The sequence below is a fragment of the Apiospora marii genome (genome assembly GCF_038362585.1).
Source record: "Apiospora marii strain CBS 49790 chromosome Unknown utg000002l_segment0_segment0, whole genome shotgun sequence".
NCBI lineage: Eukaryota > Fungi > Ascomycota > Sordariomycetes > Amphisphaeriales > Apiosporaceae > Apiospora > Apiospora marii.
In genome coordinates this window covers 1,708,320-1,725,030 of record NW_027117373.1, presented here as the reverse complement: position 1 = coordinate 1,725,030, position 16,711 = coordinate 1,708,320, and the positions used below count along the sequence as shown (strand labels likewise).

The 16,711-nt window shown below is 54.7% G+C and overlaps 7 protein-coding genes across 7 annotated transcripts; 2 read left to right on the top strand and 5 right to left on the bottom strand.

Annotated features, from left to right (window-relative positions):
• Positions 1-315: 315 nt before the first annotated feature.
• Positions 316-1,296, bottom strand: PG985_002220 (uncharacterized protein; the record flags this gene model as incomplete). Its single annotated transcript, XM_066821989.1, has 2 exons — positions 316-583; positions 674-1,296. The coding sequence occupies 2 exons, from the start codon at positions 1,294-1,296 to the stop codon at positions 316-318; spliced, it is 891 nt and encodes a 296-aa protein (XP_066689421.1).
• A 494-nt stretch (positions 1,297-1,790) lies between these two features.
• Positions 1,791-2,237, bottom strand: PG985_002219 (uncharacterized protein; the record flags this gene model as incomplete). The annotated part of the gene is made up of 4 exons (XM_066821988.1): positions 1,791-1,859; positions 1,928-1,992; positions 2,058-2,089; positions 2,173-2,237. 4 exons carry the CDS (start codon positions 2,235-2,237, stop codon positions 1,791-1,793), a joined length of 231 nt encoding a protein of 76 aa, XP_066689420.1.
• Positions 2,238-2,266: 29 nt separating this feature from the next.
• Positions 2,267-4,653, top strand: PG985_002218 (biotin-protein ligase; the record flags this gene model as incomplete). Its single annotated transcript, XM_066821987.1, has 2 exons — positions 2,267-2,282; positions 2,567-4,653. The coding sequence occupies 2 exons, from the start codon at positions 2,267-2,269 to the stop codon at positions 4,651-4,653; spliced, it is 2,103 nt and encodes a 700-aa protein (XP_066689419.1).
• Positions 4,654-5,014: 361 nt separating this feature from the next.
• On the bottom strand, positions 5,015-6,814 carry PG985_002217 (uncharacterized protein; the record flags this gene model as incomplete). The annotated part of the gene is made up of 1 exon (XM_066821986.1): positions 5,015-6,814. The coding sequence occupies one exon, from the start codon at positions 6,812-6,814 to the stop codon at positions 5,015-5,017; it is 1,800 nt and encodes a 599-aa protein (XP_066689418.1).
• A 591-nt stretch (positions 6,815-7,405) lies between these two features.
• On the bottom strand, positions 7,406-9,377 carry PG985_002216 (Spermine/spermidine synthase; the record flags this gene model as incomplete). Its single annotated transcript, XM_066821985.1, has 3 exons — positions 7,406-7,813; positions 7,868-8,171; positions 8,224-9,377. 3 exons carry the CDS (start codon positions 9,375-9,377, stop codon positions 7,406-7,408), a joined length of 1,866 nt encoding a protein of 621 aa, XP_066689417.1.
• A 507-nt stretch (positions 9,378-9,884) lies between these two features.
• On the top strand, positions 9,885-10,200 carry PG985_002215 (mitochondrial 54S ribosomal protein bL33m; the record flags this gene model as incomplete). Its single annotated transcript, XM_066821984.1, has 3 exons — positions 9,885-9,897; positions 9,968-10,084; positions 10,154-10,200. The coding sequence occupies 3 exons, from the start codon at positions 9,885-9,887 to the stop codon at positions 10,198-10,200; spliced, it is 177 nt and encodes a 58-aa protein (XP_066689416.1).
• A 536-nt stretch (positions 10,201-10,736) lies between these two features.
• PG985_002214 (uncharacterized protein) lies at positions 10,737-14,823 on the bottom strand (the record flags this gene model as incomplete). Its single annotated transcript, XM_066821983.1, has 2 exons — positions 10,737-12,850; positions 12,903-14,823. The coding sequence occupies 2 exons, from the start codon at positions 14,821-14,823 to the stop codon at positions 10,737-10,739; spliced, it is 4,035 nt and encodes a 1,344-aa protein (XP_066689415.1).
• Positions 14,824-16,711: the final 1,888 nt, after the last annotated feature.

Genomic DNA, 16,711 nt, shown 5'->3' with positions numbered 1-16,711 from the left:
TATGAAACCGCAGCGTCTCTATCGGCGCCATAGCCTGGCGTGTCTGAACTTGATGAACCGAGCCTATCTCGCCCATCTCTCCCCAGTCTCTGCTGCTGGTACAATCCAGGGTATATATCCCATCCTACAAGTGTCTGTCTCTGGGCGACACACCTCCTTTCCAGCCTCACGCTGTCCAAATCCTCATTCATAGCTTCGTCTTCGCTTGCTTTCGTGATGTCAGATCTATATGTTGTGATGCGAAGGTGTATAGTACAACAAGGCTGCCTATTTGTTTTTCTTTTCCTTTCTGACTTTTTGACACTCTCGCTCTGTTTAGGTCGTCTTCTTGAAGGGGTACCGGACCTCGTCGTCCTTGCGGAGCCAGATCTGCTTCTTCTTCTTGGTGACGACGTGCTCGACCCAGAGCTGCTGGGCGTGCGACCGCATGAACTTGCGGATGAAGCGGGGGTCCCACAGCTCCGAGGCGATGCCCAGGTCCTTGCAGCACCGCATCAGGGCGTTGGACTTGCAGCCCTCGGCCGCGGTGGAGATGCCGTCCTCGTTGAAGTACTGCTGTTCGCCGCGGGCTTGGCCGACGAATCTGTGAGGAGGGGAAAGGTGTTGTTAGTAACATGATCATACTGTGCGTGTGAGGAGGGAGAGAGGTGGTGGGGGAAGAGAGAAGACATACCGTCCGTGGACAATCAGGGCATAGTCCCGGCTGACGAGCCGCTCCTGCACGACGAGGTCGCCGCGGGGCGCCAGGCCCCAGCCGCCGGGGCCGAAGGCCGCGTTGAGCACGCGCCGGTACTTGATCTCGGGCAGGTAGATGATGCCGTCGGGCTTGACCTCGATGTCGTCGGCGTCGAGGGGCGCCTGGAGGACGGTGGCGACCTCGGGGCCGAAGGTCGAGGTGCCGAGGCCGTGGTACGACGAGGACCAGTTGATCGACTGGTCCTGCTCGTCGGTCGCGGCGGGGGCGTCGGGCAGCGGCTGGCCCGAGACGGCGGGGACGGGGTTGCGGGCGGCGGGCTTGGAGGCGGCGGTGCCGTTGGTTGTGGAGGTCGAGGTGGAGGTAGTGGCGGCGGGTTTCGTCGCGGCCGGGGGCGGCCTGGTGGCGGTCGTCGTCGTTGTCGTCGTGGAGGAGGTCGTGGGCTTGGGGGCGGTCGTGGTGGCAGCAGCCGCCCTAGATGCCGTGGTCGAAGGGTATTGTCTGGGCTTGGAGACTGCGCCTAGGCTCCGGACGGGGGCTTTGGTGGCCAGGGCCATTTGGCGCGACGCAATGCGCAAGCAGTTGGTAGCGCGCGACGACATGATTCCTCTATGACTGATTCGTGTGCGGATATGGTCTTTTTTCGGTGTGGTTGTTGTTGCCAGAAAAAGTGCAAGATAGTTCCAGGTTGTTGATTCCCACGGGCACGAGCGCTTCTCCAAATTTTCGATTGCTTGACAAACTCCGGGGATCAGACTCAGATCAATTGCTGCAGCTAGCGGCGTCTGGCTGGCGGGCGGCGGGTGTTAGCGGGCCGAAGACTGGGCCTATGAAACGTCGAAAACGCCCAGTTGCCACCAAGAATAGCATCAAGCGCCCCCCAAACGGCAATCATTATTGAAACGATTTGTTTCATTCATCAGTCACAAACATGCATTCAGGTAACAAAAGTCGAGTATCATGTACCTATAGCAGGTAAATTAGAGATTTGCAGTCTTTCCATTTGCAACACCTTGGCTCCTCACTCATGGTTTGCAGGCTGTTAGGTACATTATGTGTTTATACATATAGCTCGGATATGGCATAGACAGTCAGTTCATGCATCTTTCATAGATGTCCTCTCGTCGTTGTGGTGCTTCTTCCAACACTCCCGGAATATCTCCATCTTGAGTGGTGAGGTGGTTGTTAGTCCTAGTTGTTTTTTGAACGAGTTAGTACGAGGGAAGGGCTCACTTCTTTCTTGCACTGGCGCCAATCCTTCTTGTCATAGTAGCAGTCGGTCATCTTGGCATTTTCATCTGCCGGTTAGGTGTCTTTGAGTTAGTAATTGGATCGTTGCTTCGCATTGACACTGGATGCGTACCTGCACATCCTGTGCTGAAGATTCGCTTGTCCCTGCATGAGAACGTGGGCGTGTTAGCTAGCTCACGGCGATGCAGCTGTTGCAACGTCATATTCTAGGGGGAAAAAAAACCGACCACTCGTCCGGCTCATCGTCGTCCTGAGGACTTTGCGAAGTCTTGTTCTTTTCTTCGTTCGACATCTCTGGTAGGAAGTAGTAGGAGTATGACGATGGAGATGGTCTCTCGTACGTTTGGTCTGGTGTAGTACGGTCGTAGCTTCCAGGTAGTTAGGCCCTGCCGTTGTGGATTGGTCAATGGCTGTTAGTCACCCCACGGACCATAATTATTGCCCCGACCGCCCGCTCGGTAGTCGGTCTCAGATGAGGTATCACAACTAATGAAAGAAACCAGGCCACGATATCCGCTACCCATCCTGTTTGACTGTGTCCTGTGCAATTCTGACTTATATAGCATGGGAAGTCTGTCGTGAAAAGCCTAACGACCCCCCAGTCTAATCTTTCCACGTCAGCTTTTGACTTTGGTTGCTGCAACTACCCATACATACATCCGTCATCTCTGCTTCTTCGTCGGGACCGGCAACCATGGCCCCTCCCCCGTAAACTCAATGTTCTGGTCTACACGGGGACTGGCAGCACCATTGAATCCGTCAAGCACGCCATTTACACGCTGCGACGGCTGCTGTCCCCCAACTATGCCGTCATTCCCATCACCGAGAGCACCCTGCTCAAGGAGCCGTGGGGCCCCTCGTGCGCCCTCATCGTCTTCCCCGGCGGGGCCGATCTCGGCTACTGCCGCATCCTAAACGGCCAGGGCAACGCCATCATCTCGGAATACGTCCGGCGCGGCGGTGCCTACCTCGGCTTCTGCGCCGGCGCTTACTACGGCAGCAAGAAGTGCGAGTTCGAGGTCGGCAACAAGCCCATGGAGGTCGTCGGGTCCAGGGAGCTCGCCTTCTTCCCGGGCATCTGCCGCGGCGGCGCCTTCGCCGGGTTCCAGTACCACAGCGAGAAGGGCGCCCGGGCCGTCCGGCTCAACGTCCGGAAGGACATCTTCAAGAGCGCCGGCGTGGTGCCGGATCAAGTCACGACCTACTACAATGGCGGCGGCGTCTTTGTGCCCTTCCGCGGCGAGCTTGGTGACGACGTGGAGGTGCTTGCGTCGTACGCCGACGATCTGAACGTCGACGGTGGCGAGGACAAGGCTGCTCTGGTGCACTGCAGAGTCGGCTTGGGCAGCGCACTGTTGTCCGGCCCCCATCCAGAGTTTTCCCCTGTCAATCTGAGCAAGCAGAATGACGTGCCAGGCTACGACGAGCTGATCGCGACCCTGAAGGCCACGGATGACGTGCGTACCGAGTTCCTCAAAGCCTGCCTGGCTAAGCTTGGTCTAGAGGTGAGCCAGGAGACGTCCGCTGTGCCTTCGCTGTCGAAGCTTCATCTGTCGTCGCTGACCAAGGGAGAAGTGGACATCTTACTGCACTCTCTAGAGCCCGTCATCACGCGCAAGGATGGCGAGGAGTTCATAAAGGGCGAGCAAGATACCTTTCATCTCGAGAAGGAAGAGACCAGGTGGTCTACTCACGAGTTGAAGGAGGCCTTGCCCGGCGCCGACGGCGAGGCTGATGCGAAGAAGGTGGAGGAAGTGGGTATTATCGATTACTCTGCTATAACGAAGAGGATAGTGGTGCATGAAACCGCCTGGCCTGACACCAAAGAAACCCCCTACTTTAACCATCACGCGTTTTATGCCGGACTTAAAGCGTATCGGGAGGTAGATGCGGATGCGGAGGAGTGGGGCGACCACCTGATGTATGGTGAAGTTGTCACCAGCACGAACACGCTTCTGGAGAAGAACTACGGTCTGCTCTCGAAGCTGCCAGACGGTTTCACCTTGACGGCCACCACCCAGATTGCCGGCCGCGGCCGCGGAAACAACGTCTGGGTATCGCCCGCCGGGTCCCTCATCATGTCGACGGTGATCAACCACCCCGCCCATCTCGTGCCCACGCGGCCTATCGTCTTCATCCAGTACCTGGCCGCCATCGCCATCGTGCAGGCGGTCAAGGGCTACGACAAGGGCTACGGCGAGGTGCCCGTCAAGCTCAAGTGGCCCAACGACATCTACGCCCTGGACCCACGGTCCCAGACGCCCGGCACCTACGTCAAGATCGGCGGCATCCTGGCCAACTGCGCCTACGCCGACGGCGCGTACCAGATCGTCCTGGGCATTGGCATCAACACTACCAACGGGCGTCCCACCACGTCGCTGGACGCGCTGCTGCCGTCGCACCTCGCGCCCTTCCGCATCGAGCGCCTCGTCGCCCGCATACTCACGCGCCTCGAGTCCCTCTACAAGCAGTTCGTCCGCCGGGGCTTCACCGACGAGCTCGAGCGCACGTACTACGCCCACTGGCTGCACGGGCGCCAGGAGGTCACGCTCGAGGCCGAGGGCGGCGTTCGGGCCCGCATCGTCGGCATCACGCGCGACTGGGGCATGCTGCGCGCCGAGGAGATCGGGTCGGGCAAGATGTGGGCGCTGCAGAGCGACGAGAACAGCTTCGACTTTTTCAAGGGCCTGGTCAAGCGGAAAATATAAGACCTCCGAACGGGAAGAGGCAAAAATTTCGGCGTCCCAGGAGAGATGGGATAGGGTCATATGGCAGGTGGAAACAAAGTGACTTTCAAGAATACTATAGACGATAGAAGCATCCGGGATGCAAACGAGCAGGACGGTGACAGCGCCTCGCTTGGTCATTATGTACTATATTCTTGTCCATATTCAAGCCGGGTTGACGCTGAGTGGTATTCTTTCTGCCTCGCTTGTCGCTCGCGGTTTTCATTTTAGGCATGTTCAAATGCTGAAAACCCGGTCAAAATTGCACGGAGATGGGTATAAAGTACGGGCTCGCCTCTTGGTCCTATAACTTGGCACTTGGTCTCACCCCTTTGATCATCCCCTACTCCTCGATCAACAGTGAACCTCTCTTCCGGGAAGTAACCGCATGCCGCCCCGCCCTCCGGCCCGAAATCACGCTGTGCGCGACGTCGTCGAGCCCGTCGCTCGTACACTTGTCGTCCAGGGGGTAGACGGCCCCGTCGACGCTGCCGAGCACGCCGCTGGCCATGGCGCCCGGCCCCGCAGCGTACAGCCCCCGGATCCGCCGGCCCTCGCCGTCGAGCACGAGCCCCGTCTCCTCCTCGACCCGCACGAAGCCCACCACCCGCGTCTTGCGCCGGGGCGTCGGCGACCGCCCCCGCGGCAGCGATATGTCCACCGCGTAGAAGGGCGCCCGCTTCAGCGCCGTCTGCCGGTGCTCCGCGCCCTTGCGGAACGCGTCGTCCCGCCCCGCCCGGATCGCTTCGTTGTACTCGCTGACGGCCTTGCCCAGCCCGTCGGCGTCGGTGCCGATCTTTTGCGCGAGCCGGTCGAGCGTCTTGGCTTTCTGGTGGCGGTGCGGCGGCGGCGGGGGTTTCTGGGGCGGCTGCGGGAGCAAGCGCGCTTGTCCGTCGCTGCTGCCGGGGGTAGTCTTCTTCTCTTGCTGCTGCTGCTCCTTTTTCTCCTTCGATTTCGACTTCAACTTCGGTTTCAGCTTGGCCTTCAGCTGTTCCGGCTTCAGCGTCTTCGGCGGCTTCGGCTTCTTCGTCGCCATGGCCCACTGCCGCGCATCGAGGATGAGGAAGGCCTCCCCGCCCGCCTGGCGCGCCAGCTCGCGCGAGAAGGCCTTGCCGTCCGCGTCCTCGGCCGAGAACCGGCGGCCCGTCTCGTGCGCGACCGCGATGCCGCACATGTGGGTGCGGGCCAGCGGCAGGACGGGCGGCGGCGCCGACAGCGACGAGCCCGGCGGCGGCTTGTCGTCCATGCGGGAGAAGTAGGCCACGTCGCCGCCCGTCTGCCGCGCCAGTGCGACGCCCGCGCCGCCCCCGCGCGAGTACGCGCTATTAGTATTAACATTATTGCAGCCCGAGGCGGACGCGGGGTCGCCGTTGGGGTGCTCGCCCGTCGTCGCCAGCACCACCCCGACCCGCGCCCGGAAGAAGACGCGCTTCATGGGCTTGCGCAGCAGGACCGCCACGCTGCTGTTGTGGCGCGAGACCCAGCGCTTCAGGCGGATGCACTGCTGGGAGACCGGGTCCGTGGGCGGGAGGACTTCGCACTCGACGCCCGTCACGACTTTGTTGTTGTTGCTGTTGTTGCTAGTGTTGCTGTTGATGCTACTGCCCTCCTGTTCCCTCTCTTGCTCCCCCTCCAGCTCCCCTTCTTCCTCTTCCTCTTCCTCCTCCATCCCTTCATTACCTCCACAAACCAACCGCACGGCCCGAAAGGCCGACTGGTGCTCCAACCGCAGCAGCAGACTCTCCGGCCTAGTCCGCGCGTTCTTCAGCAGCGTCTCAGAGGTGGCGCTCCCGGACCTCCTCTTCCTCCGGATGGAGTCGGGCAACCCCACGCAGGACAGACGACAACCCGGCGAGTCGTCCCGCACGAAAGCATCGCCGTGCTGCTTCAACCACGACCGCACCTCGACGCTCTTCGTCTTGCGGATGAGCGCGTCCAAGTCGGCGACTCCGAACGTGTCATGACGGGCGTGTGTGTCGCCATCGCCGCCGCTGCCGCCGCGCGTGGTGGCGGTGGCGTCGTCGATCAGGAGCACCGTGACGGTCTCATCGTGCTCGAGGGCTTCCAGAGCCGTGCATATGCCAGCGAGGCCCGAACCGATAACGATGATATCGTACTCGAAGTTGCTGCTGCTCTCGCCCATAGGGGGTTTCCAAAATAAAGAATGTTCATATGTGTTAGGGGAGTATTTTGCCCCTTGCAGGACACTGAACAACACATTTCCCTATATATAAATAAGTACCTACTTACGGATATAGGTACAACGATATTGGCTCCTCCCCCGAGCGGCAGGGAGGGTCCGTTGCCGAATGTTGGCTTGAGATTGGATTCACGGGCCCGCTTTGGTGTAATTGGACAGGAGGCCGTGCTGTGACATGGCGTGGTGAGAGGCCCATATGGCCCAATAAGAAATTAGTAAACCACCCAGCACCCCCCGGCACCACCCAGCAAGGGCGCAATGTGCAGATCGATTATATTTATACGGTGAAGCTGCTCCCAAATTCGCCCAGAATACCAAATGACTTCACCTGGAGCACCCTTGGCTCGCCTTGGATGAACAATCAGCGTGGTAAATTGGGTCCGTTGTCCATTCTCATGTCAAAATTCCATGTGGTCATGGGTTCCTCCCTCCTATCCATAGCTCCGTAATTAAACCAACCATGTCCGAATAGTGGCACATTGGTAATCTACAAAACCCGAAGCCTCCCCCTGCTACATTTGCTCTTCTCATTTCTTACCAATTCTCCCAGATCTCTTTGGGCAAGACAGTCCGCATAACGGACCAGTGGCCCAGCGCTGTCTGCGGGTGGTGCTTGACGAGCACGTCGGTTTGGTTGTTTCGCACTAGGCCTACTTTGTCGTCGCTCAAGAAGGCCGACTCTGGCACCTCATGTGTTGGCACCATGAATTGCTCCCGCGCCTTGCTCTGCAGGAAATCCCGATTGACCGCGTGCCTAAACGCAATCTTCTTTTCCGTCTTTCTGCAGAAGACTACGACGTTGTCGAAATCTTGTCCGGTCTTTTCAATGTCCTCATCGGATGGCTGTGGCGACTCGCGGAACACGCGGCAAGAGGGGAAGACCTCTCGGATAGTGCGCATCACAGTGCTCAAAGGAGGCAGCAGGAAGTCACCGGCATAATTCTGCGGAGGAGTCGTTAGAGGACAATCTGGGGATCTTGGGGATTGCCAACTTACAATAGCGATGACACCATCTGGCTTGAGCAGAGCGTTCAGGGATTGGAGGAACTCCAGAGTAAAAAGCGGGATGGGCTCGGCTCCGCCGGTAAAAACATCATGGAGGATATAATCGTAGTGCTCGGGCTCCTCTACGGCAGCTCGGGCAGTGTAACTAACCGCGTCCTCAATCACCGCCGTGTGGTTTGCGGGAAGACCGAAGTACTTCACGGCATATTCGTAGACGATAGGGTCAATCTCCACGATAGTGGTGTCAATCCCATGGGCAATCATAGCCGATGGGGACGTACCAATGCCGAGGCCACTTGGGAAATGGTTAGTACACACGCATCCTTGGTGGGCAAAACATTACTTACATGTTGAGTGCCTTAGCCTGGTTATCGGGAACCTTTTTGTCAACCTTGACAAGGCGTACCGCTTCAAGCATGGTGAATACGGCGTAGATTGGCTCTGCCACGATCGGCTTCTCAAAGTGCGTCCATTCGCCGCCGAGCAGACTGTGGTCGCATCTCATAACTCGGAAACCCCGCTCGTGGCTTTCTAGCACTGACATGTAGCCTGTCACAGACTCGCGCCTGTCGAGCAATGTCCACTGCTGTGTTTCCAGGGACGCGTTGAGGGCCTGTGTGGCCGTGGGGACCATGAGATGCGTGTTGAGGAAGGCAGTATGCAAAAGCGCAGGAGCAGCAATCAACAAGTACTTGGAGGGTGCCATAACCGTGTAAGCTCCCGCCAACACCAACTCGAGACCAACTCTGGTCGAGATGAAAGACTTGCCAATGTGGCTTCCCAACTGGTCGGCAGAGAGCATCTCGGCGAACTTGTATACTCCGTATGAACCGAAACCGGGGGCAGCATCTGCCGCCCATTTGGGCAATCCTGAGAGATCAAGAAGCTCCAAGACGTCGGCAACACAGGCCACGGTCAACGTCATGAGAGGGAACAAGGTCAACGCCTCGGTGACCAAGGGGCCCCAGTAAGCTGTCAGCGTGCCGCTCAACTTGAACAGGTAAAACTGCACCATGGGGATGTAGGCAGCAACCAGGGGAAGCATCAGCCATGTCTTGAGGGGCAAGTTCCTCTTGAAGAACAGGTTTCCAGACCAGCCGACGAAGGCTGCAGCCATCAAGACGTAGTTGTGCCATATGGCCGAGGGAATCCCGCCGTATACGGGCGAGAGCGTCAACTGGGAGACATTGGCATACACGCCGAGTATGGTCAGCAGTGAAGCCGCCTTGCCGTAGACCTGGCCCTGTTCAAGAAGCCATTTCGACCAGGTCTCGGTCTGGGCTTGGTCTTTGAGCTGCTTTAACTCGCGCTCAAAGCTCTCTGGGGTGAAGGACGAATTGGGATCTATCGCCGGAGGTTCTTCCTTCCGCTTTTCCTTTCGCGGCGCTGCTTTCTGTGGTGCTGCTTTCTGCGGCACTTCCTTTTGCGGCACTTCCTCCTCCATCGGCGGCTCCTCCCTCTGCGGCGCCGCCTTCTTAGCCGACCGTGTACGGGGGGCCATAGTAAACAAATTGATCAATGGGAAGGATGGCTGGCAAAAAACACGAGAACAAATTACATCAACAAATCCAATAAAAACAGGAATTGGACTTCGACCAACAGGGCTCAAAACAAGAGACAAAAAATATTCAACAGCCCGCTGTTGAGGCTCCGTTGTCTAGACGTATGTGTTGTTCGGCGGAAATGGCCAGATGTTTTTCACGGACGGACCAAATACAAGTAGATCCATCAACCACCTATCAGCTACAACCACGCAGGGGCGGTTTGGAGCCACACTTTGTTTCAAGTACAAGTAGACAGGACCCTGAGTGGAATGCTTGGCGGAACGGACCACGCCAAGCCACATGTGCTGCTCAAAGGTGGCTTGGCTGCTTATGTCACTTTTCACCCAAGCCACACCTTTAGCTGAGCTCCACCAAAATTCCATCGCCATTGCAGAGACGCAACCGAACCTTCGAACATTGTCGCATTCCTCGGTCCGGCGCATTGACTGAAGACATCGCCCATCATGGCTAAGAAACGTACGTAGTCACCTTTCTGGGCCCAAGGCGGAAGTGGTGACCAATGCTGACTCTGCGACCAACCACACAGCCAAGGCTCGCATGATCAACGTGCGCCTCTTGTCCATGGCCATGACCGGATTTTTCTACTCATTCACACGACCGCGAGTGGCACGGCCAATGAGTATGCTCAAATACGACCCGATCGGTACGATTCGCCCCTGTTGTATGCTCTGTCAGCCAATGTTCCTGCCAGCTAACGTTGCTGTCCCTTTAGTACGGAAAAAGGTTCTCTTCCTCGAGCAGAAACGGAAAGGCAAATAGTCTCACGCGCCCACGACAAAAACGAATGCGATGGCTACACGTATGGATTGATGACCAACTCAATTGGTCTCGCCTGGGCGGGATTCACGATGGAATCCATGGAGGCCAAACATGATCTGGCCGACAGCCCGCTGGCTACTTGTACATTACTGTATAAGTGTGTACCATTAGAAAGCCTGTAGAGATCAAGCATCATCAGCATAGGGAACGAACTAGGCGTTTTGATTTGGGAGCTCGGCTTCTTAGCTACATGAACACTCTCGCCACTTGTTTGCAACATACCACACTACCATCCATCCCGTCAGATGCCACCCACCCTTGTGTCCTTTCCATCTCAAGCAATATTACAGCAACATGGGAAAATTTGTAACCTTCCATGGAATAGTGTCTAGTTGAACATCGCACGTGATGGAATCACGCGGCCAGTATGACAGACGACACCTCGCCCGAAAACAAACGAACTCAATTTAACAACAGCAAAATGTGGAAGCACTCCCATATACCAGCCGAATCTCACACGGTTCCCATGCATTTGATCAGGACTGGGACGATCGGTGTTTGGAGGGCAGCCTTCGTTGCTGTCCCTGGCTCTGCGAAGGCATTTCGATACGAGATAAGGCACCAAACATCTGAGTACCAAGCGAACCCTGGGACAGGGTTTGACTTGTGGCAGCCGAGGCCTGGCTTACACCCTGGGAAAGGGTTTGGCTTGACGCAGCCGATGACTGGCTTCCATTATATGCAGTGGTGTGAGGGGTGGAGTCCTTCCGACCATAAGTCATCAAGCTGGAGTTCCGTCTTGGCTGTGGGCCTCGCTGGCTCTGCGATGAACTCTGCAGGTTGCCTCCAAAGGTTCGCGTTGTCATGTCCTTCTCCGTGATCTCGTCTTCCGAATCTTGCGCCGTATAACTCATAGATTGGGAGAGTTTCGGTCGGGTGCCGTTGGAAGATTCAGTACCCGATAGGCCAACCGACCTTGCTCGTTTGCTCTTGTGCTCGGCATCGTTTCCAAGGCCTGTGTCATCGGGGGCAGAGTCTGATCTGACTCGCTTTTGACTAACAGGCAACAGCTCTTGAGCCGATTGGCTGTTTGGCAAGCCCTGAACCGGGCGGTTGTACATGCTGTGATTCGAAACAGGGGGCTTCTCGGGCATCGGCTGGGGATCGGCTGAGTCCTCCAGAGCTTCCAATTCTTTAGCAGCCGCGCGGGTTACTCTCATGATCGATCTGGGAGGTATCGACTGTCTTCTAGTCTCCCGCTCTTGCTCGACCGATGGAGGAGACTCTACGCCCTTTTCCTCCATCGACATTGGCGATTGCACCACAACTCGTCGAATGCGGTCATCCGTGAGATCTACAGCAGACATTGGGCTGTCCGCATGGGACCAGTCAATCTGCTTAAACATCTTCTTCATGTGATCAATTTCCTTGTAGTCCTTAACCCAGTCCATGAGTGACGCTTTAAGCTGTTGCTGGATTTGTTGTGTTGTTTGGACCTCCCTCGTGAACTCCTCGATGGTCGCATTTTGTAGCTCCATTTTGTCACGAAGTTTCTGCATCTCGGTTTCCTCCACGAAACGAGCCGATGTCAGCTCTTGAATCCGCTCATCTGCAATTGCGAGATCCCTCTCAAGGCGAGACCGGTCCTTCTCGGTGGATTGCAACTGCTTCTGGAGTTCTTTCTGACCGTATTGGAGGCTCTGCTCGGTTCCTTGCGATCGTCGAAGAGCGTCCTCCAGAACTTCCTCGCGTTTCTTTGACAACTTGTCCGACTCTTTGATTACCTGGCTCTTCTTGGCGATTTGATCTTCTAGAAGAGCAACTTGCTCTTCGAGGTATTGGTGCACCTCGGCATCGGCTCGTAGGTTTGAAATGGTGGCATTGAGAGAAGCCACCTGTTCCTCCAAACTCGAGTTGGCATCGATTTGCTCCTGCTGTTGTTCGATTTGCTCCGTGAGAAAGCCATTCTCATCACACAGAGCTTGAATCCTGTTGGCATTAAGTGGCAGCTCCTTGTTCTCCTCTTGGGCTGCTACAAGCTCTGCTCGGTATTCTTCATTCTCCTGGCCAATTTCGAAGTTCCAGGACTCGGCCTGTTCCCACTGCTCAGTAGCCTCCTGTAATCTTTCTTCGAGCATCTGTATATGGTACTGCGACTCTTGGTACATATACTGCAGATTCTGCGAGTGCTGATTTTCCCTCACTTGGTTGTAGATGTGGTCGCAAAGTCCTTGGATCGAGCCAATGCCAGCAGTTAATGCTTCCTTTTCTGCCATCGCGAAAGGCTGTGTCGAAGTCAGCTCTTCTCGGATCGTACCAGAAATCTCCTTGACGAAGTCATTCTTCATTGACTGCACCATATCTGTGATAGCCCCATGGTTCGATACCCTGACGTCCTCGATAGACTTCAGAACAGTGTCAAGCTTTTGAGTTTGCTCGCACAAGTCTACGTCGAGCTCATCATTTCTGCATTGTTTCAGTTTCTTCAAGATCGTTTCGTTCTGAGTAGAAAGCGTTTGAACATTCTGCGACAGCAGCAGTCGGGCTTGGCCGAGTTCCTTTCTCAGACCTTCGGCAACGTCCTTTTCACTGGATAGTTCCTTCTGTCGTTCATCTAGCTGGACTCGAAGAGTCGAAGTCTCCTCATTGACTGTTGTACCATTAGTATTCGTTTGCTGTCTATGCCGGGTTAAAACACCTACGCTTGATTACCTGTTCCTGGGCCTTTTTTGATGCCTCGATCACACTCGTCTTAATGCCGGCTCGAAGCTCGTCATTTTCTTTCTGGATTTTTGCTGATCGCGTTTCTTGTTCTTTTTGCAGAGCCAAGATAGTCTCTCGGTTTCGCCGGTAAAAATTCTGTTGCTCTTCAGTCGCTTTATTGAGCTGGGTCCTGAACTCTTTGCATTTCTCATGAAGCTTCTGCACCTTTGAGCTTTCATTCTCTGCAATCTGCCTCTCTTCTTCGGCCTCTTCGGCCCACTCGTCTCTCTCTGCTCTGGCTTGATCAATGGCCTGAGATTGTCTGTGCATTTCCTTTCGATGTTCTTCAATCTCCTCATCTTGCGTCGCAACGCGCTCTCGGAGTGCTTTCAGCTCGGTCTCCACACCATCTTTATACTCTTCGAGCCTGTTGAAATAGGAATTCCATTGATGTGTCAATCCTCTGAAATCATCGTTCAGCATCTCTCCTACCCCAGCATGCTCGATTGGCAGCGATTTGGGTGGTTCTGGGGCCCGGCGTTTCGACACATTTGAGTTAGACGAAGAAGGTCTGCAAGGTTGGTTCTTCGGAGGCTCAGATCGCATGGGTCTTGTCATGGGTGTCGCTGGGTTTCGTCGAGCAGGTTGTCCCTTGGGCGCTTGCCGAGACACTTGGCCAGTTGTTTTGTGCTGGCGTCGTGGCGTCAATTGTTTCTTGGGAGAAAAAGTAAGGTCTCCTGGTCCTTCGGCCTTGGTCACTTCTGGTTGTCGTCTTCCACCATGAAGATTCATACCATTTTTGGCGTGTCTTCTGGGGTCTAGAGGCCGATTGTGAGAGGTTTTAGGTGGCTTTTCGACCTGAACTTGTGATCCCATGTTGCTTTTACCACCATCGAGAGGCTGTCTCGTCTTTGCCATATGGCGTATAGGGGTTGAATTGACGGTGTTGGCATTCCCAGATTCACTCGAAGACTGCTTTCCCAACTCTTTCGGGATACGACCATAATCAAGATCGCCAGTGAACACAGAACTATGTCGTTCTGTAACCCTGGAAGACCGCTTGACAGAAGGCCAGGAACTGCTGGGGTTCGTGGATCCACCCTGCTGTTGGTGTTGCTTAGTGGTAGATGGCTGTATACCCGTTGAAGGATAATCATCCCGAGGAGGTTCTCTTTCCTCCTCATGGGCTGGTTGCATCACCTCGTCTCGACCTTCAGTCCCGTCATTCCCTTCGCTACGCAGTTCTTCTGGCAATGAGGACTTCTCGGGGCCTTGGTGGCGATATGTGAGCCGATCTTCCTGGTTGTCACCGTTCTGGTCTTGGGTATTTGTGTCCTCATGGCGTTGCATCGTTGTACTCGAGCAGGCCGGGATAGGTTGCATAGTCTCTCTGGCCTGTACTGGAGAGGGCTTCTTGATGGAAGAATGACGGCTTAGGGCTGGTGAAGCTTGTGGTTGCGGGGGAACGACATGTTGGGTAGACATATGTGCATTTGTAGGGCCATTCCCACCAACTGTGGTCGTGGTAGGACCCATCTCCTGGCCTGATCTGCGTTGCTGAGAAGACTTGCGAAGATCATGTTGCGCGAACGAGAAAGTATCGTTCACTTCTTGTTGAGGGTCGGCAATTGGGGGTCTGGCAATCAGAGTACCCAGCCCTGCATTGGGAACCCCTTGGTTGGTGTTCTCTGTTGTGGTGGGTGGTTCGTCCAGACGGTGCTCCACCAAAGAGCCCATATCCATCGAACCGTTGTCGTCCTCAAGCTGGCTGAAATCCTCTTCAGTGTACTGGGGGTTGTTTCGATTCGGGGGGAAAGGCAACTGTTGAGAGTATTGTTGGTTAGAGAACATGGAGGAACCTTGAGACTCGTCCCCTCCCTCAACTGCCCAGTCATCATCGTCTGGTAGGGGTTGGGACATGATGACGCATGGGAACCGGATAAGTAGTGGACTACGGCAGTGAAATTCAGAATGAAGTTCGCGTTACTTCGTTTCAGCTGCCGGGTGGAGTTAAGGACTGGAAATGAAGATTTAAACCCTTCTCAAAGCAAGTCTCGGGACTCAGCTGCGATGAATGAAAGCCACCGTGGCCGAGGTGTTGCTCTTGTGTTCCTGCGAATGATGTTGTTGATACGAGGAGGGGAAGACGCAAACGGGACTGGATGAAAGGTGCTGCCTAAGCAAATCTAGCAGTTTATTTTTGCAGGTCAGTTAGGAAGTGACGTTTGGCGTCTATGGCTTGTCGTTTGGTGTGTTAGCCCTTTCGCGCCAAGCAAGGTCGTGCCTTCCTCTTTCATCATGTAAAATGCAATGTGATCTGGATCTAAGGTCAAATGCCCAGACCTGTCAGCCATTACACATTGAAAATCATTAAGCGTGGAGCCTTTCGGTCTGGCTCAATGCATCAATGATATTGATATCCGGGTCTTCGATGCACCGTACCTTAGGTGAAAGACGGTTCCGAGAAAGTCGGAAATATAGGGGCTTCCCCTGAATGATCGAGACCGGCTCGTTTGCCAAACTGTAGATCCCAGAAATACATACTCGTAGAAAACGGCATGATCCCATGAATCACATTTTGCAATGCAAGACGCAATATCGCCTGCACGTAGAGATGCAGGAGTTACTGATGCCAGTCGCATGGGGGAGTGGTGCCAAATATCCCAAGGGGGAGAAGGGTGGAAATCCTGCAAGTGTTGGCCTTCGAATGTGATTCCTACCCCTATTATAACCAACCCAATCTTAGCTTTCATTTCCAGTCTACAGTGAGAGTTTGGCATTGCCTGGGTTTATATAGGTCTTCATCAACTCTCCACCAATTGAACTCACACACTACAGCACTCAACGAGGCAAGATCAATAACGGGTATCAATGGTGTCATATAGTAACACAATCGCTTCAACCACCATAGTATGACAAATGGTTATCTATAACAACTTGAACCACTCCTGTTTCGTTTATCCTAGGAAATTTTAGAGTATCTGGAATATTCTGCTACAAGTGTGCACAGTATCGCAAGGTTTCAACGGATTAAGTTAGGAATGTATCACAATGATATCCAGACATTCTATGAATACTCTCTATAGCCACTCATCACACGGAAATACTTCAACCAGATATCAATCACCAAGTTATCGTAAGACTGCGGCCGTTTCGGCATGATGGTCATTCTTCCCAAAAGCCCCCTGATAGTTGATCTCGGGCCACTCCCAAGTACTCATAACATTCCCACTGTGCCATATTAGCGACAAGACTTTCTGCATAAAGGCATCCCACCGTACTATAGGCGGTAGCTATAGTGGTCTGCTTTCGGCAGGTCTGGCAATCCCATGTAAGCCGGGCCACTCCCTGGCCGCATCAGGTTCGGTCCGTGTTGACGGGGCTAATGAAGCTGGCGCTTCTTGCTGACTCAATGGTTCCTTGACCCTTCCGTAGCTTCCTACACCATTATGATGACATTGTCGCCCAAGATGTCGACTTCTGGTTCTAATCTGGATGAAATCAGGATTTGACAACAGAGGCCTATCTCAATGATGTTCTTACACGACAAGCACCAGTCCGACGTTTATGGGTCGAGAATACCGCAAGAGTTATTTGCTCATCAATGCATCATCTTACATTTTGGTGTGTGGAATGTCCGATTGGAGATGGCTTTGGTAGCCCAAAGTCTCGTGAAGTTATCTGCATTCACAGTAGAGCGTCTACTTTCACACAAGTTCTTCAATATTGAAAGCAACTAGGTAATACCTCAGCATGATGGCAATGATCATGTGTTGATACATCAGCCTCTGGATATAGCTAGATTTGT